We start from the raw sequence: 19,910 nt of genomic DNA, 5'->3' as shown, positions 1-19,910 counted from the left end.
TAGAAATTTAGATATTTTAAAAAATGAGGCAAAAACCCATTAATTTTGAACATAACGTGCCTAAAGATTCTTGGACCCACCTTCTTATGTCATGGATTTTGTATTGTGAGAAAATTTAAAAATATCATGATCATATGCATGAAAAGATGCAAATGCTTCTCTCTCAACTTAACTTGCCATATAAGCGATTAGGGTTTATACTTCTTTCAACTACTCTTTTCTCCATTCATTTTTCTACAACACTCCACATTGCTTTGCAAATTTGTATCAGGTTTTCCAAAAGCTCATACTAGTTGAGGTCTCTGGTTATGGCAATTTTGATGAAATTATTAGAAGGAAGAAAGAGACCAAGAACAGACACAACAATTATTACCATTTTAAGGAAACAGAAAATGGAAATCACCAAAGAAGCAAGGTTTTATACATTTCTGAACTCAACTACATTCATAGAAATATGCTACACTACACGTGATTTAGACCAATATTGTGGTCAATATTTCTATTTTTTTCTTTTCAAATAAGTAATTCTATGGACCAAAAGCAACTTGGCCCACTTGATTAAAAAAAAAAGTATGAAAAAGAGTTTACAATATAAAGGCAATTAATATATTCTGATTTAAGAGATGGGTGAAAGAAAATTACACTCTTCTAAAGCAATTTGCACTTTAGAAAACAAAAAGCTCACATCTTAACCTTGCAACAATTGATATATATATTTATCATATTATATATATATATATATATATATATATTTTGGTACGTCAAATATTGTCTCACATTATTTAAGAATTGAAATTAAAAATAATTAAATATCATTTTCTCCCTCAATACACTCTTTTAATGATAAAACTGTAACAGAATTTCAAACTCAAAAACTGATAATATATCGAATGCATTAATTGACCTAACAAGGATGAAACTTCGAAATTACTTAATGTCCTTTTAAAATTTTATTCACCATTTAATTAATATGAAAAACACTTATGAGTACTGAAAATAAATTAATTTTAATGCATAGTTATATTTTATTACATGATTAATTCATATTTAGTGATAAATTTCTTAAAAATTTAAAATATTTTCATTCAGTTAGGAAGAGAGAACTCTTAAATAATTTCTATATCTTTTCAGCATTGTAATAATTGAATATGCATTTAAGAAAGTAAGTTCGTGCACAATCTTTTCTCTTTTTCCCATATTCTTCTCACCTTGTTTTTTCTCCCTTTTCTCTTTACAATTAATTTAAATCAAGAAAAAAACAACAACTACTGTGTATGTAAGTATCCATCACAATAATCAAACGTTTTTTGTAGTTACGCGCACGTGCATTACAGCCGTTGGATTCCACACAGAGACACGCATCGTGACGTGGCGCAAATCTAACTCTTTATCCTTTACCTCCACAAGTATCTTCAACGATGTATTATTTTAATGAATGTTTTACGCATATAAATTACTTAATTTAAAAAAAAAATCTTTATGAATAAAAATAGTTGTTTGTTTATATAAATATTTGTTTTCCATTTATTAAAATAATATTTTTATTTATAAGTAAAAAAAATGAATAAAGAAGGGAGATGTTATGCTTCTCTCTCTTCTTTCTTTCTCCTCCACCTCACACGCTTCCACTCTCTCAAAAGGAGCAAACTTTCATTTCATTTGCTTTTCCCTCGCACTGGCTCGGATATTTCCTAATTTTCTACTCTTCTTTCATTTCAATTTCCCTTCTTTGCAGTTTTTCTGTTGTGGGTTTCCTTTGAAATTCAGTGTAAGCAGTGCTCCTTTCATGCTACTGCTGGGCAGATTCAACTCTCATGGCTCTGCTGCTGCTGCTGTTCTTCATGCTGCCACTTTCAATTTCTGCATCTGGGTCTGGGGGTAAGTTTCTGAATCTATGCTCCTTTTTTTAGTTCACACTCAGTTGTTGTTGATTAATTTATCTATGTTGCATGGCCCTGGATATATTAATGTCTAATGGGTTTCACTTTCTTCTTCTTTTTGGCCATTGGTTTTTGTTTTTTTCCTCATTATATCAGCTTCATCCTACCATAATCAGTTCTTTCTGCCTGCCCATTGAAAGTGGCATTGGTTAATTCTTTATTGTTTATGATTTCATCAATGTTTTCTTGTTTTCTCTATGAGTTTCTGTATTCGATTGCATTTACATTACTGTTTTGAAATTTGAAGAGGAGAGAGAGAGGGGGATTAGTAACTGGTAAGTGTCTCTTTCATTTTTATTTTGAGTTATTCTTGTTCAAAGTAAAGGGTTTTTGCCATAAAATAAAATCTTTTACTTTGTACAGAGCTTAAGATCTGTCCTTTCCCGTCTTTGGTGGGAGCAATGTTGTTGCGTCCCAGCTCATCACACACTGTTACTCTGCTGCATTTGGCAGTTAACTGCATTTTGTAAAAGAAATGGACTAAAATACCCTTGTTTGAGAAAGCCAGATATGAATGTTGAAAAAGTATAGTTACACTTCTCTAATTGTAGCTGTGGAACAGCCCAGAAAGTTAAACATAGAGGTCAGCAATAGTAGATGGGACAATCTGCCACCTACCATTTATAAATAAATGCATTATCATGAAAATGTGCATTCTAGAATAGGCAACTAAGGCTACACAGAAGAATAACAAATAAATCTTCACATATGTCACCTGAAAAAGCCTTAGGGACAGTGGACGGTGGGGTGATTTTGACATTTGAAGACAAAGACATAAATACGCCTGAATTTATATGGTTTTTTGTGTGTAACTAACCTACCATTAATATTTTTACTTCTAGAATTTAATAATTATAGTAGTTAGAAAGTGATCTTGGTGATGTGGCACTTCATTCTGACCTCTTCAGTTCCCATGGACCGAGTTGCCAAATTTGTTTTCAACATTTTATGTTCGTAGCTTGCTAATTAAAGTGAATTTCTCTTTGTGTATCTTTGGTTGAAGAGCTAGGTGCTGGTGATGTGAATGTGTAACCTACCAACCAACATCATATGAGTGTTTTAAACATCTTTTAGCTAATGCTCTCCTTAGGTTTCCTTAGGTCCTACCATTACTGATAAGAACAAGAAACACATGGAGTGACGGGTATAAAAGCTTACTTCAACTTTTATCATGGCTCATGTCTCCATGATCAAATATGACCAATGCAGTTGATGTATCAACGTCAGTTCTAATTCGATTGTATCTAAGGATATTATTAGTTAGCTTGATGAATAATTGGGTCATCTATGAGCACTGCCGCTAATTACTATTAGCTGGCTACATCTTTTCACAAGACAGGTGGTGTTTGTATTATAAACAATAAAATTATAGAGCAAACTTATCAGATAAGTGAATCATTCCCCATTCTCCTTGAACCATATGTTTCTCTAGAAGTACATACATTTCTTTGGCTGTCACGTTGCATATTTAATTTTGGGCACCGACCAGCTGGTGTTGTCACTGGTTACAATATGAAACGTTCTCAATAGTTCTATGAGATTTTTATAGAGAAATCTAGGATCTAGAAAGGGTAAGCGTGTGCCAGTAAATAATGTCCTAGTGGTCCTCTTATTTCGTTTCTGAAGGTTTGTTTTGGATTGTTAATATTCTTTTTCTGAAAATGCAGTGAATTTTTTTTATCCACTTGATGTACATTATATTGAGATTGAGGGTTTATACCTCATTGCTCTTGTAATTTACTCCATATCACTAAGTTGCACATCCTTTTTCGTGTTTGGATTTGCTATACAACTATTACATTGTTTTTTCTCTTTCCTATCTGTTGGTGATGGTTGCTGACATTTTTTATTCAGTTTATGATCAATATCACATGGTCACTTTGAGAAAACTCGTGTTAAAATGATCATTCATACGCTCCTGTTTTTTGACAGATGCATTTATTGGTGTCAACATTGGTTTAGATATATCTGATATCCCAGGCCCAACAGAGATTGTTGCTCTTCTGAAGGCTCAAAGTATCCAACATGTGAGACTCTATGATGCTGACCGAGCCTTACTTCGTGCACTTGCCAAGACCGGAATCCGTGTAACCGTTTCTGTTCCCAATGACCAGTTACTCGGCATTGGTCAGTCCAATGCAACTGCAGCAAACTGGGTTACTCGAAATGTCATAGCTCATATCCCTTCAACTAACATCACTGCCATATGTGTTGGATCTGAGGTTCTAACTACACTCCCAAATGCAGCCCCTATTCTAGTCTCTGCCATAAATTTCATTCATTCTGCTCTTGTTGCTGCTAATCTAGATCAGCAAATTAAAGTCTCTAGTCCGCACTCTTCTTCTATCATCCTTGATTCTTTCCCTCCTTCCCAGGCATTTTTCAACCGTACATGGAATCCAGTCATGGTTCCCATGCTTAAATTTTTGCAATCAACAGGTTCATATCTTATGCTCAACGTGTATCCATACTACGATTACCAGCAGGCCAATGATGCAATCCCACTTGATTATGCTTTATTCCGTCCCCTACCTCCAAATAAGGAAGCTGTTGATTCCAACACTCTGCTGCATTATACTAATGTTTTTGATGCAGTCGTTGATGCTGCTTATTTTGCAATGTTGGATTTGAACTTCACCAATATCCCTATTATGGTGACTGAGTCAGGATGGCCCTCCAAAGGTGACTCATCTGAACCTGATGCAACTGTTGATAATGCCAACACTTACAACAGTAACTTGATCAGACACGTCCTTAATAATACGGGAACTCCAAAACATCCTGGAATTGCTGTTAGCACCTATATTTATGAGCTTTATAATGAAGACTTAAGATCAGGTCCATTCTCAGAGAAGAACTGGGGGCTATTTTATGCAAATGGAGAACCGGTGTATACCTTACACTTGACTGGTGCTGGTAATATATTTGCAAATGATACAACAAACCAAACCTTTTGTGTCGCAAAGAGTAATGCTGACCCTAAGATGTTACAGGCAGCACTTGATTGGGCTTGTGGACCAGGGAAGGTGGATTGTTCCCCTTTGCTGCAGGGTCAAACATGTTATGAACCGGATAATGTAGTTTCACATTCTACATATGCTTTCAATGCATATTATCAGAAGATGGATAAATCGCCGGGTAGTTGTGATTTCAAAGGCGTTGCATCTATTACTACCACAGACCCAAGTATGGCAATACATACTCCTACATAAATATATGAGTTGGATACAAATGTGTGTACATTCACTAGAACACCAATGCTAGGCAATAAGTAAACATGGATAGGCTTGCACCTTAACACAATAACCAGGTTTCATAGAATTACATATTAGATGAATTATGAATTGTTCTATATCAAAGAAGGTCTGCATAATCACTTTTCTATTTAAAGTTGCTTAGCATTTTAATTCAACTGATATTTGTTGCATTGCAATATTTACAGGTCATGGCTCTTGTATATTTCCTGGAAGGTATGATTCTAGAGCCTCTGTTACTGTGTTCATTGCCATTCCTTTCCTGAATATATGTGCTGTCTTATTAATGTATATTCCCAATCCTTCTCTTTCAACTCTCCAAGCTGTTAAATTACTTTACATCTTTTTTCTTCTTTGGTTTCATATTTATGGTGAAATACAGTCACGGGAGAAAGGGAACCCGAATAAATGGCACATCACTGGCCCCATCTAATTCCACAAGTTCGAGCTGTTTGTCACAATATTACTACAATGGTGGTTTTTTCACAAGCTCGTTGGGTCTGGTTGTTCTATTTTTGTTTGCAGTTATGTAAAACTAGGCCCATCTTCTGTCCATCTTTGGAATATAATTAATGGAGGCATTCTCTTCAACCTTCTTCTGCAAGATTGCATCGCAACATACCTTATTTAGAGTTCCTTCTAAAAATTATTTGAGTTGTCCAGTTGATCAACATGTATATCAGCAATTGTAATGAGAAAGTTATCCATTGAATTTTGTACAAACAGACAGTAATTATTTGACATCATTGCTGTAAGCATAGTTTCTTTTCCTTTTGAATAACAATTTTATTCTTTGAATTTGAATTATTTTGTCTCTGGAATCATTTGGAATAATTTGGCATAATGATCTTGACATTGTACACAGCTGATGAATCGGACTCTTTCGTGATGATTTGGATGAATTTAGGGAAAGCCTTCGTCAACAGTCAACCTTTAAGTACATTCGGGAACGCAAATAATATCATCATTCATCAGCCATAAGCTTTATACAAGTTACAGGAACTTGATGGCTTGGTGCATAATAGTTGAAACTTATCCCAAGTTGTACTTCATTATAGAACATCAGTAGTATAGGTATATCCGTGAGAATTTTCATCACAAACTTTACAGATCAATGAAGAGTCTGAAGAAGTGCACCACCAATTTGTGTGTTGCTTACAGTATGGTTTGTTACAGAAACTGCATTTGGGAAGCTGTAACCAACATTCAAGGCAGAATATATCTTCACAAGCTCCCTCTTCCACTTCTCCGGATTCAATGCATCCACCACAGTTTTCACACCTTGGAATACAAAATTTGCAACCCCTACATGGAGATAGTGGCCATTCCCTCCTCATGCAGTGCCCTCTGGGGCAATCATAAACCATCCTCACCTCAGAGCACCTGGGACATATCTCCAAATCAATAAGTCGTTGACTCTCTTCATGCTTAGATACCGAAAAGCGACCTCGTTCATGATAGTAGACAGGCTGCTGCTTTTGCTGCTCCTTTAATGGATGATTCTTTCCCAGCTTCATGATAAGCATGTCAAGATGATCCTTCTGTACATTGTAAATGCCGTTTATACTTAAGGTCTTCAAGCAATTGCTTCTTTGGCATAGTGTTTCCACTGCTCTTAGAACTCCATCAGGGGTTATACCTGTGCACGCTGGTATACGCAGCTGCACCCCAAATGAAACCATAAATGAGACAACACTTCAATCCTACTATGTTGGCACAACCTGATTTTTCCTCCTATATGCATTCAGTTTCTAGCTTATGTGAAGATCTAGACATGGTTGTCAAGTAGTTTTTCAATTTTCAATTAATTTTACAGAAAATCCACACAGCCAGTTTAACACTAAATTCCATACATTTCTTAACATCGTCCCAATTGATAAAGAACTACACCGAACCTCACAGATTCATTCAGATAAAACAGGAAACCATGAAAAGTTTATTGGTACCTTGTTTATGAGAGGGTTTTGTTCCACGACCCTTTGGAGCCCCTCGTCGGTAACGTGCGTGCAGTTGATGAGAGTGAGAGTTTGGAGCCTACCATTGGCCTTGGAGGTGACTTTCAGTAGAATCTCATCATTGAGTCGCCAACTGAGAGGCCTTTCAACAGTAAGATTCAACCATGGTAATATGTCATTGTTGACTGCATCCCTGAGTGATGTGCAAACCTGAGACATGAGCACAACCTCGTACACAGGAAGATATGTCAAGACCAGAAACATAGCCTGGTGAGGAGGCTCTGCTTCATGTTGTTCCTGCTCAACTGTTAAACTAACCGCCTTGGATGCCTCTGCCATGTTTGGTTCTCTTACGAAATCAAAACTTGATATTTTAATATCAGTGTTGTAGATAAAATGAGTTGGCAAGGGACACGAAATCAAATCTCAGTATGACACATATCAGTGTTGTAGATAAAATGAGTTGGCAAGGGACACGAAATCAAATCTCAGTATGACACGTTAACTATATATGTGGTTCAAGGTGTGCCAGCCACACATCACAAATCTTCACTTCCCTTTATCCCACCTTTACCCCCTTCTCTATGGAGGTATAACTATCACTTATATAAACTAAGTTTCTTAAATGGTGTGTGAATTTTTGATAATTATAACACGATTTTAATATAATTTAAAAAAAAAAATATATATATATTTTTTTAAAACTCATATTTATTATATAATTGTTTTTATGATTATAAAAATAAGGAACAAATCTTTTTGAATCATGAGAAACATCTTTATTGTAAAAAAAAAAAAATTAAAACACATTCTTAATTATATAATATATAGATTTGTGTTTTCATATTTTATAATTTAAAGATTATATATATTTTTGTGTTCGTATCAGTGTCTATGACCATATTGTACCAGTGTTCGTGTCTATGTCATATAAATGTCCGTGTCCGTATCGTATCAATGTTCATTTTTATATCTTTTCACCTACAAATTTTCAATACTGTATAATATTGTGCACTTACGTAATCTCAATAATTTAATTTTTATTTTTTTTACTATTTAAAAATTAAGAAATAAATTATTTCTATTTCTTCATTGGCAAGTTGCATCATCTTCCTCTACCATTGTCACACAGTGAGTTTATATTAGTTTCCAAAACTTTCTCATCAACATTTGCTGATGCCTTCTGCATCTTGTCAACTTCATCTTCCTCTGTTTTGGCAACCACGCTCTGTGAGTATATATTATTTTCCAGAACGTTATCAAGAACACTAGCTAACATCTTCTTATTGAATTTTGGAATTTTGACTATCATTTCTTCCTCAAATTTAAAATATTTGACATAGAAAAAATATTTTGTTTGGATATAATTTTTTAAAATTAAAATTTTAGAAATTTATGAAAATAGTTATATATAATAGAAATTAAATGATACTAATTTTAAATTTGAACTAATTTATCTAAATGAAAATAAAAAACAATTCAGATTCTTTGAAAATTTTAAAATTTCTTATCTAAGGTTCATATTGGATGAATAATTTTATAAGATAATTTATAATATAGAATGTTTAAAATTATTTATGTAAAATATGTTATTTGAATTCAATTTAAAAAATAAATAAAATTATAGCAATTTACAAGAGTAATTTTATAAATCTCAAAAAGAAGAATTTGGAAATATTTATATCGTTTTTTTATGAACAACCAAAGAGTTCAACCTAACTGGTTTAAGAGTATTCTCACTTTGATTTGAAAGCGATTGGGGTTGGCTAGCCCGCCGAAACACATGCCAACAAGTTGATCATTGAATAATCAGGTTTGGTCATTTTTAAATTTTTAATAATTTTTTTTTAAAACACACTTTATCACATAAATATTTTTAAGTCTTTAAGTAATTAATTTCTCTAGTTGAATTAATTGAAAGTGCTTATAAAAAATTCACCTTAAAATTTTGGGTTAAAAGTGATGTGATGCTATTTTATTCCCTTCTTAGTACTAGCCCAGTTTATTTCTATAAATGATTTAGGATTTCTTGTTCATCTCCAAATCTACCAAGGGATTCACATCTTTTTAATGATCTAGGGTAAAAATAATTCACAAAAATGATGTAGTTATAACTGGCATGGTGTGAGAAAAATCCTAACACTGAGAAAATAAAGATCCATTGTGTTGAAACAGGTTTCAGTAGATAATAGATTTGTGTAATGTACCTAAGTGTCAAGTGTGAATTTGAGAGTGGAATTCTGTAAAATTATCTATTTCTGAGATGAAGAAAGAGTATCTTTTCACTTTCACAACAAATTACACACTCGAATGCTCTCTCATTCCAAACTGAAGTGCATCAAGTACTTCACAGAATACAAATGTCTTTAAATTTTACAATTTGCAATTTCACACAGTTGGTTTGAAATACTAAATTATTTCAAGTTTCCAAGGAGTTTTGCATGTGGAAGTTATGAATGGTCTAATGGTTCAACTGCTGTCTTGAATAGAAGAATATAAACTTTGTCAATGGAAAAATACACGAAACCACCAACAGAATGAGTTACATAGGAGCCAAAACTAGTGCCCACAATGCAGTGCCATGCTGGACCATATGAAGAATCAAATTCCTGCAAAACAAGAATGTTTTTGTCTGAGCCATTCAAGCATGGACCAAAAAATGTTCAGAAACAAGGAAATGAAATGAGCAGTGAGATTTAAATTCTGCAACTAAATAGACTATGCTTTGTGTTATATAGATTCATCTGATCCTCCACTTATTCATTGTGTTATTATTAGTATGAGTCTTGTTAACTGTACCAGACAAAAGGGATAGAGCACAGAACATGCAAAGATTGTGAGTGCACCCTTAATTCATGTGTAAAAGATTATCTTTTTGCTGTTATTTTTTTAGTATATATTGATAAAATCCATCGTATAGTTCTTGATTCTATCTTAATTTAGTGATTAAGACTAATTAATTTGGGATTTTCTAAAGTATAACAAATAATATTTGGATACCGATACACTTATTACATAATCGGTTCAAACCCATCACCCTACACCCTATTCAGCACAGGCCACTGAAGCTGTTACTAAGTCATAAGTCATAATAGGTTCTAGGCTCATTACCCTACATTAACCAACAAGATAATTCAATCTTCATTGGACCACAGAGTTACCATACTCTTCATGATACTCGTACTTTATCACTTGATTGAAACTAAGTCTTCTTCAATAAAATTGAACATAAAACTGGTGAAGCCTCATAAGGCAACTCCTGAGTCTACTCAATATCTTTTCTTGCCATCTCTATACTCAAAGTAAACACCCTTAACGTGCCATTTTCAGTCTCTTCTGATACAAGCTAGTTTGTATACTGTAGGATAGCTACAGAGCCTTCCTTCAGCAAACCAATTGCCACAACCCGCAAGAAAGATAAAATGGCAGATCAATTTCAAACAAGCTTAGTTCCATTTTGAAATTACCAAACAACTAGCCCTTCCATAGATGCTCACTCAATTGACAAAAATACCAATACCCCAAATGAAAACCGACTCATAAAACTTGTGATTTTAAAACCATTGGTCGTGCCAACTAGTTTTTTTGAAGCAAATTAACAACAAAGACTTGTGATCAAGAAGATCAAACACAAACAACCAACATAAAGTACTACATTGAGGAAGAAGAATAAACATAGGAGAGCTAAAATAACGGTTTGTCACATCAGACCACTTTTCATATTTCAAAAGCTTGCAAACTAGCCATTGAGATTTCACACCATGTATGTGGCAAAAGATCAGAACCAGAAACAGATCTTGTAAAGAAAACAAGACACTTGAAATGAACACAAACAATAATTAAAAAGAAAGGTAACCTTCTTAAGTGCAAGGGCTAGGCGTTTACTATCGAGCTTCTTTGGTGACATAGAATCCAGAAGATCACGAGCACAACGAAAGGCACAATTCTGAAGAGGGAGAGGCATGTCACAAGCTCTGACACGAAGGTTACTGTGTTGTAGGTGATCATGCTGCTCTTGTTGCTCTATGTCTTTCTTCTTCTGTATCAAGCCTTTAAGGAACTTGCTTCTTCTTTCTAGCTCCTCCTCTGCACCAGCCATCTTCTTCCCAACTCACCCTCTCATCACTCACACACACATCAAAACCTTTTCTTCTCTTGCACTCTTACTTTCTCAGATAAAGCAGTGCCAAATACCCTTTGCACTCTATTGTCCCCTGGAGGGGCCCCAAAGAGAGTAAAGGAACAAAGAGAAAGTAAGAGGGAATAAGTATGGCGAGATTAAGACGGAAACAAAATTTAGATGCTATGTTTAGTATTGTGTAGTGCGAGTGCCTTTGGTAGGTTTGGTATTGGTTTTTGAGTTGCGGTGGTTCTTTTAATGCATGCATTTGTTGTTGTCTGCGTGTACTCGTTGGTTAAGGCGTAGAGACACTTTGCAAATTTCTAGTTTATCAATACTTTGATATGCTGAAAACATTGGATACTAAACCACATCATTGATTTTTATAATTAGTTTTCTGTGTAATTTTTTTACATCACTTTTAAACTCTTCAGAATATATCATAAAAATGAATTTGGTGGTTTGAAGAATTCCTAAATGTCTGTATAAGAGTTAAAATATTCGGATTTACACACCCTAAAAGTGTATATGAATCTAAACTCTAATAACATGTTAAACTTTAAATCTAATTCAAAGATTGCACCCACTTATATACAACAAAATATCTTTATCGACTTTAATCTCTATCATTATTGATAAGAGTGTAATTCACTAATATGAAATTTGATGTTATATTATATTTGGCAGGAATAGTTTATATGGGTGTGGTTCTGTTTTTATACTTTATTGGAAGTTGTTATCTTAATTTGTCCTACTTATAGTATATACATTTGCTTTACTTTTTTTGCTGCAATTTTTGAACTAAAAGACATTATGGGAATCAGGAAATGATGCTGGATGCATCTACTTTATACAGTCATGCAAAATCAATCATTTTTTACTTTTTCTTTTTTCTTTCATTTTACTAACAATAAATAATTTTACTTTTCCTAGCATTGACAAAACCTGCTAAGAGGGAACATGTCCACCACCCTTGTCTGTCGTGGATTTGGTCAAAGTAGAAGTTTCCTAGTGGCTATGAACAGTATGTATACACTGTATTTTTTTTCTACTAAGAAAATCAATGGAAAACTTCGTTTATCGCAACTAATGTGTGATTCGGCAAGCTCGAGGAAGTTATGAAATGGCTAGGCTACATCTATAGGAAATTATGTGAAATTTTAACTTTAGTTAAGAGTATGTTAATAAAATACTTAGTATAAGTACTTTATGTTTAATCTTTTTGTAACACGTTTTTATTTATCTGAGATACATTATCAAGCTACATCATTAGTGTATTAAGTCTTTAAAATAATGTATATATTAATAATTGTTTTATGTTATCATTACTTATCACTTTCATGTATATATGAAATGATTACATAAATATATGTGTCTGATAGCATAGAGTGTTGAAGAATAAAGATAGAAAATAATGATTATAGTACTAAGAGGTAGAGCTACTGCTGTTAGTTTGAACATGAGATTAGAGGACATCACAAAGTTCATAATAATACCTCTCTCAGAATCATAAACCTTACACCTGTTGTTCTTTCTTCAAGTTCTCCAACCTTTAACAAATTATTCTTTAGATCAAGCACATACAAAACTTCAATCAATTATGTTTGAAAAAATCAGAACTATTTTTTTTAATACAAAATGGACACATGCAGATGTAGAAGCAATAAGTCGATAAAAAAAAATTATAGTAAATTAGAATAATGGTATCAAAAATTTTGAGTGAAATTTTTTTTTTTAACTTTGAGAAATAAAAATCTACGAGACTTAGTTCAAATAATAATAACACTCAATCTCACCCAATAAGGATGAAATAAATGTCTCAATAATCTCTTATTAGGATTTCTAATCTTATACTATGATGAATATCTATTCTCTCATTTACTCTCTATGTTGCTCTTTTCACTTGTTTGTCTTTCTCTTCCTCACAAATTCCCTTTATATAGAGAATGAAAGGAATACTTATCACATAAAGAGATAATGAATAATTAAAGTTTATCACATTTTCAAGAGAGATATAATTACAAAACTTTTGGAATGATCAACATTGAATATATTTAATGGATAGTTATCAAGATTCATTGATTATGGTTCTCACTGAGTGATTCCCAACATTCCTTTTGCCTTTCACCCCAACATTACTTTATTTCCTAGCTTTATAATGTCTTCCAAGTGCTCATAAAGATCTGGAAAACATTCCTTTTTATTGCACATGTGATTGCTACAATCTGAATCTATAAACCAATCGTCCTGCAAAAGTTGTTTATCTCAAACGCAAGCCATGAGAAACATTTCTTCTGAAGTCTCTCTATGATTGCTTTCCTTGTTTTGACATTCCCACTTGAAATGTCCTAGTTTATGTACAATTTCAAATGTCCTAGTTTATGTACAGTAACAGAACCTTTGTACAATTTCAAAGTAATAGAACCTATTGTGGTCTTTGTGATATTCTGCATCTGCCAGCAAATACTAACTTTGCATACATGGTTCCTTCAAAAACGTAAAGTACACCATCTTCAGAGGTATAACCAAAACCTGAAGGTTGTGTATAAAGTGCAATCACAATAAACAAGCTCACTCTGGTTGATCAGGAGCATCCTCAAGGTAATTGCATGTCCATTTTAGGCTCATTAGCCGGGTCTTTCAAAATATCGTCCTTCAGTGTCACGGATTGCAAGCATCAGAAAACAGCAACATATAATTTCCAGAATAGTTTTTGAGCTAAAGTGCTGAAAGCATAACCCTAGTTCAAGATAACATGTAGCAAGTTTTGGTAGTACAATACAGAAATGATGTTTTGTATTCAATTTGATGATTCTCATGATCTAGAGACTTACACAATTATTGGGTTCCTTGACACTTTAAATGATGGCAAAAGGATCTAAATGATGGAGTTTTAAATTATTGAGGGACTAAGTGATTGTTAAAATCTTCTGAGTACTAAAGTGATCGTTCTTGTAATCTTAGAGGCAAAATGACCGTCTATCCAAGAAAAAAGAACAAGGAAAATGCATTTATAAGTACTCAATAATCTAGTCATGGAATGAATAAGCTTGTGGAGCACTTACATACAAATACAATAAATTGAGTTTAATAGAGTTTCAATTTCAGATACACTTCAGCTATCAACATATAGGTAGTGTTTACTAGACACGTTAGGTATTGCTTGGTAAACATGTCAAAACAGGGTGGAACATAACAAATGGATTGTGTTCTGTTTGGTGCATTTCCAAAATAGAACATAGTAGGGCATGAGGTTAAAAAATGCTGCATTTTGATTTCACTTAAAAAGGGTAGAACCAATAACAGAAAAGGACATTTTATCCACACTACAAACAGTATCATAGTAAACCACTTGCTTCAAAGTTGGATCTTCTCATGTTACATGGCTATCGTGGTAAGAAATAGTACTTTGTTCTCTATTGCCCATTACTTTGGAAGATCATCAAACTTTTGTACCTAAATTCAGTGACTGCTAAGGCCAAAAGAAAAAGAGAATTTATTAAACATAGCACTGGTACATGTTCATTTATTGCAGGACTAAGTAACATGTCAGGGTGATAATGCTGTCTTAAAAATAGGTTTTGAGCCGTAAGAGAGAAATCAGTGACTAAAAAAAGTGATTATAGTTTTAAATGAAAATCTCATTTGCCACAAATCCTGAATTACCCAGATAACCGAGCAATAATTACAACATATATCAGTCTGTTAAACGTTTCCACTGTCTTATTTCCTTCTCCATGTTTGATATCTCCTTATCATACTTTCCCTGTTTCTCACCCTTCTGTCATTTGAGTGAGCATCTATATCACTGTTATTTTCTCTAAATAATACATTTTTTTTATCAGATATGTCCTGCACAAGCAATCACAATTGACGCGAAAGAACCTGTTGATGCCATTGTTGAAGGGCCTGAACAAGTTTGAAGGCAAAAAATGTAAATTATTTTTAAGAGTGATTAAAGAGTAGCATTTGGTATCATCAGTCTTTTACAAATATAGGAATATCAATAATCGTAAGTGAGCAAAAATAATAATAATTAAAAAAAAAAAAAAAAAAAAAAAATAATCAAATAATGAGCTGTGTAATGCTCAATATAGATAAAATACGTTGATCATACCCCTTCATTAAAAACTCAAACCCATTTATTCTGAAATGGTCTAGGAGATTCGGACACTTATCTTAAATGACGTATTTGTATCAGACACACGAATTGGTGTCGACACTAGTAGGACATTTGTCGGTGAAGTGTTCAATTCAAAAAATATTTGTTAGATTTCTGAAAATTCTTGAACGGTTTTAACACAATTTTAAAAAAGATAAATACAATAATTTTTTAAAAACTCAAATTTATTGTAAAAATCTTTATTATGATTATAGAAATAAGAAACAATTTTTTTTGAACTAGTCATGAAAAACATCTTTCTGCTTTAAAAAAAAATTGAAACATACTCATACACATAAATATTTATTATCAATTTATATAATTCATAATTATATAATATATAGATTTGTGTCTTTCTGTCTAGAAATTATACGTATCTCCGTATTCGTGTCAGTGTCGTATCAGTATCCATATCAGTAAATGATACTTATTGTTGCTTTGATTTGATTGTTTATTATTAATTAAGCTTGAGTATAATGTCAAATCCAAGGTTTTTGAAGTTACACGATAATCTTTGGCACAAGGCAATGAACAATGTTTTGGTGAATAAAAAACTAAGAGAATGTCAATGTCTTGTTTTGGTCATCTCACGTGGACGGACGAAGAAATAAAAAAACAAAAATTAGCATTTGAAGGAACGAAATGGCTGCCACAGTTTTGTTTTCTTATTAATACTGTAACTTTGCTAGGACCCAAAAGACAGGCATTGCATAATCACTGCATCAAATCAAATATTATTGAAAAAATTACTATAACCTACTTAAAGAAAAATAAAATGACAAGTTCTTTATAAAACACATAATACTTAAGAAAATTTTAAATCACATATAACTTTTTGCAAATTACAATTATCCTGTATATGCTTTTATCATTTTTAAAATTCTGATTTTTTATGATTGATACTGTAAAAAAATACATCTATGTAAACAAATAGTCAAATAAAAATTAATTAATTACTATTTAATTAAATTAAAGACTATTTTATAAACTAAAAAAGATTTGGTATATAAAATAGTTTTTATTATTAATAAAAATTTATAAAATAATTTTTAAATTGTTATCTAATTATTAGTTATTAAAGTTTTAGTTATTTATTATTTTATATTTTAAATTAATTTATATTAAATATTAGTACCAAATTTAGGTAACTAATTTATATATAAATTTAAAAATTATTTTATAAATTTTTATTAATAATAAAAATAATTTTAGATATAAATAATTTTTTAATCTTTAAATTATTATTTAATTTAGTTAATATAGTAATTAATTATTTTTTATCTTATATTTAGTTACTATTTAATAATTTTCGTGAAAGTATTTGATCATGTATATATTTTTTTTCACAAAAACTCATTTAAGGGAAACATACTTTAAATGTTGCCTCTTTATGATCCTAAGCATCTATGTAAAAGTTTCAAGTAAACTGTCAAATCTATATTATAAAAAAAATTGATAAATAAAACTTAAAGTGTGTTTGTTCATGTATTCATTGTAAGTGTTTAGTATCATAGAAACAAAAACGATTAAATTTAGAAGATAAAGTAATAAAACTAGTACTAATTTGTTTTCTTTTATCAGTTAAAACTTTTTTACATTTAAGAACCTATTTCATGGAGACAACACCCATTTTTTACGGGATAGTTATATCGTTTTATTAAATATATTAAAGTAAAAAAAATAAGTATCCTGTGGGGAAAATTGCCCCTCTACCACATCCATTGTATTCTTATTTATTGTTTTTATTTTACAATAATTATATTTGTATATTCATTTTCTCTTTATATTCCATTCTATTTTCTTCAAATTTTTCTCTTTTTTCATTTTTTGATTTATTATTTCTTTCTCTCTTTATTACTATATGGCCGAAGATAGAATGTATATTTATCAAGCTTCTTATTTTGTGAACAGCTTCAATGTGTGTTCCAAACCAATAACGGTTAACTTCTTTTTTTTACTGTTTTTCTTACAAAGCACGCTCACACGTATGTGGCCAAGTCGCAGGATGCAATCATTTCTTTCTCTGATTGGTGTGTTGATCTTTTGGTCTGTATGGAGATGATGTTTTGTTTGGATATAAGAGTGAGGATTGTAAGCGGTTCCAGATTTATTTAAGTATTTAGAAGTTGACGGAGTGTGTGTTGTGAAAAAAGTTAAAGGTCGTATATTTTGTATTTGGGTTGGGTCACCTCACATTTATTCATTGTTTAGTGCTGATAAAAAAAAAACAAGTATGTAGCCAATCACAATTTAATAACTACTTTGGGAATCTCATATTAAATTACTGATTCAAACTATTACATTGAAAATATCTTAATATCATAGATATAAAATGAAAAGATTGAGACACTTAGAACAGAAGAAAATGCAGAAAAGAAAAAAATGCAGGTAATACCATATTCGTAGAAAGAAAACAACAACAACAAGAACAGAAAATAATACACTGTTGAATCATAAGTGAGACATGCATCACATATGCATTGTGCGTGATTCTCAACGAGTCATAGGTTGAACTGCTGGAGCAGTTGGAACCCTTGCTACAGCCTCCTTCCCTCGCTCAACAATTCCTTCCCACCCTAAGTGTCATTTTCAAATCAAACACATTAGTTCATCATCACAAACAAAGCAACTCATTCTATAGAAATGAATGGATTTGGTTGGTACCAATGAGCATGTCAAATCCACGGTTTTGAAGTTCACGATGTTCTTGGCACAATGCACAGGTTTCACAACAACAATGAGTCAAGAAATCCAAAAATGGAGTCCCCTTCAACTTGTATTGTTGCCTCATCTTGGTGCGGTATACACATGAGTATATACAACCACAGCCAAGTAAACAGTAAATCAGTGAATACAGTGCTCCACTAGCACCACATGCTGCACATCAAACATCAACATTCATTACTTACCAATAACCTATCCAACAACCTAATTAGCATTACTTAATCAACCTCAACCTCATAGAAACCAAAGAATTAAGACACCAATCAAATGAAAAGATACTTGAAAGTTATCATCATCAAACATATATTCCACACAATACTTTTTCTCAGAAAGAAACTGTTTCTTACACGTTGCTCCCTTGTCGACAACCTCTGCAATTTGACCAAACGTGATGCATGGACACAAGCACGTTATGAAACCTGAAACAAAATACAGATGAGACAATATATATGTAATTAATCTAAAAGAAAAAATAGTAATGTCTTAAGAGTTTGTAGGAGTTATAACGGTGCAACTATTACGAAGTGGACTTTAAGCCTAACTCAACCCCATAAAACCGGCTTAATGGGGTGAGGTTTGCATCCACTTATATACTACCAACACTACTTAATACATGGTTGTGAGAAGAGGAGCTTACAGTTTTTGAGGTCGGAGAAGCAGTCAAAGAGGCCGGTGGACCATTCAGTCTCCGGCACCGGAGAAGCAGCGGCAGCGGGATGATTGTGGTGTGGTTGTGCACCTTGTGAGGTTGGTGGTAGAGACATAACTCTTACAATTTTGATGGTGGTGAGTGTAGTAACTGAAGCTTTGAAATAAAAAAAATTTGATTAAGTATAAGTAATCACTGTCATTATTAAGAACTAGAATTCTCGAAAGAGAACTTACCGAAAGATAGGAAATGATTAATGTGTGAGTGAGAGGCCGTGGCAGGCAACAATTTATAGTAGAATTCAGGGACAATGTTCAATATTTTTTTACCAATTCATTTCACCCATACATATAACTTAAACCACGTTTCTCTTTTTAAACTAAATATTTCGGCATAAGAAATTGTGCTTCTACACAAACTCTGAATAAAATATTACACAATTCAAATAGAAAAAAAAATAAAAAAATACGAGGTAAATATATAAAAACAAAAACGACTGCATAAATTTTCTTACATAAATAATACTACATGATTATTAAACTCATACTCTATATCTAAGCCCTAAACAGAGACGAAAGAATAAAATCTAAAGTCATTTAACAAATTTGAATGGGATATAATATTTTGAGCTCAAGGAAAAATATAGAATGGAATTAATATTTCAAACTTAAAGAAAACATACTATCCCATTTTCAAATAAATTCGTGTGTTAAACCACACCTAAATACTTATGGTATTACCTTTTTTAAGAAAAAAAAATCACGACAATAAAATAAAATTGATCATGCAACTATATTCAACTTTATCTATAAGAATGTATAAAAGAGATTTTCGCCGTTTGCTATAAATGAATCATTTTTATATTTTATTTTTATTAATATTTTTTAATTTATACAAAATGAGGTATCTTATTATATATTAAATTATATACTAATATAGATTATATATTGGTATATATAATAAACGAAGTGATAAAAATAATATACATATAATATTTAATATATTTAAAATAAAAAATAATAGAAATATTAAACTTTAACTATTGAAATAAAATAACGTAATAAAAATTGTGAATACACGATCAAACATCGCCTGATATTTAAACA

The 19,910-nt window shown here is 32.0% G+C and overlaps 4 protein-coding genes and 1 long non-coding RNA gene across 10 annotated transcripts; 1 reads left to right on the top strand and 4 right to left on the bottom strand.

Moving 5' to 3' along the window:
* Positions 1 to 1,571: 1,571 nt before the first annotated feature.
* Positions 1,572 to 6,792, top strand: LOC137812937 (O-Glycosyl hydrolases family 17 protein). Of its 3 annotated transcripts, XR_016518925.1 has the most exons (6): positions 1,573 to 1,878; positions 3,873 to 4,856; positions 4,934 to 5,126; positions 5,383 to 5,410; positions 5,577 to 5,945; positions 6,060 to 6,792. XR_016518925.1 is itself a non-coding variant. In XM_068615194.2 (4 exons), the coding sequence occupies exons 1-4, from the start codon at positions 1,815 to 1,817 to the stop codon at positions 5,725 to 5,727; spliced, it is 1,497 nt and encodes a 498-aa protein (XP_068471295.1). In that variant the 5' UTR covers positions 1,572 to 1,814; the 3' UTR covers positions 5,728 to 5,998. The 3 variants fall into 3 exon arrangements, 1 of the variants encoding a protein (XP_068471295.1); XR_011081304.2 differs by having other exon boundaries at positions 3,873 to 5,126; XM_068615194.2 differs by lacking the exon at positions 6,060 to 6,792 and having other exon boundaries at positions 1,572 to 1,878; positions 3,873 to 5,126; positions 5,577 to 5,998.
* On the bottom strand, positions 6,137 to 7,632 carry MEE11 (RNI-like superfamily protein). The gene is made up of 2 exons (XM_068615198.2): positions 7,141 to 7,632; positions 6,137 to 6,855 (listed from the first exon to the last, which is right to left on the bottom strand). The coding sequence occupies exons 1-2, from the start codon at positions 7,486 to 7,488 to the stop codon at positions 6,247 to 6,249; spliced, it is 957 nt and encodes a 318-aa protein (XP_068471299.2). The 5' UTR covers positions 7,489 to 7,632; the 3' UTR covers positions 6,137 to 6,246.
* A 1,755-nt stretch (positions 7,633 to 9,387) lies between these two features.
* LOC137812940 (uncharacterized) lies at positions 9,388 to 11,497 on the bottom strand. Its single transcript, XM_068615199.2, has 2 exons — positions 11,006 to 11,497; positions 9,388 to 9,758 (listed from the first exon to the last, which is right to left on the bottom strand). Exons 1-2 carry the CDS (start codon positions 11,246 to 11,248, stop codon positions 9,600 to 9,602), a joined length of 402 nt encoding a protein of 133 aa, XP_068471300.1. The 5' UTR covers positions 11,249 to 11,497; the 3' UTR covers positions 9,388 to 9,599.
* A 1,952-nt stretch (positions 11,498 to 13,449) lies between these two features.
* Positions 13,450 to 15,246, bottom strand: LOC150029233 (uncharacterized). Of its 3 annotated transcripts, none has more exons than XR_016519056.1 (3): positions 14,936 to 15,246; positions 13,845 to 13,922; positions 13,450 to 13,756 (listed from the first exon to the last, which is right to left on the bottom strand). It is a non-coding gene; the product is annotated as an uncharacterized LOC150029233 (long non-coding RNA). The 3 variants fall into 3 exon arrangements; XR_016519057.1 differs by having other exon boundaries at positions 15,155 to 15,246; XR_016519055.1 differs by having other exon boundaries at positions 13,845 to 15,246.
* Positions 15,247 to 17,680: 2,434 nt separating this feature from the next.
* LOC137809837 (protein PLANT CADMIUM RESISTANCE 3) lies at positions 17,681 to 19,121 on the bottom strand. Of its 2 annotated transcripts, none has more exons than XM_068610907.2 (5): positions 19,041 to 19,121; positions 18,793 to 18,960; positions 18,503 to 18,574; positions 18,096 to 18,308; positions 17,681 to 18,007 (listed from the first exon to the last, which is right to left on the bottom strand). In XM_068610907.2, the coding sequence occupies exons 2-5, from the start codon at positions 18,917 to 18,919 to the stop codon at positions 17,925 to 17,927; spliced, it is 495 nt and encodes a 164-aa protein (XP_068467008.2). In that variant the 5' UTR covers positions 18,920 to 18,960; positions 19,041 to 19,121; the 3' UTR covers positions 17,681 to 17,924. The 2 variants fall into 2 exon arrangements, with proteins under 2 accessions (XP_068467008.2, XP_090155362.1); XM_090299236.1 differs by having other exon boundaries at positions 18,793 to 18,954; positions 19,041 to 19,081.
* Positions 19,122 to 19,910: the final 789 nt, after the last annotated feature.

This window comes from Phaseolus vulgaris, chromosome 2, assembly GCF_051622355.1.
Source record: "Phaseolus vulgaris cultivar YP4 chromosome 2, ASM5162235v1, whole genome shotgun sequence".
NCBI classification, from domain to species: domain Eukaryota; kingdom Viridiplantae; phylum Streptophyta; class Magnoliopsida; order Fabales; family Fabaceae; genus Phaseolus; species Phaseolus vulgaris.
This window is presented reverse-complemented; position numbering and strand designations above follow the sequence as displayed.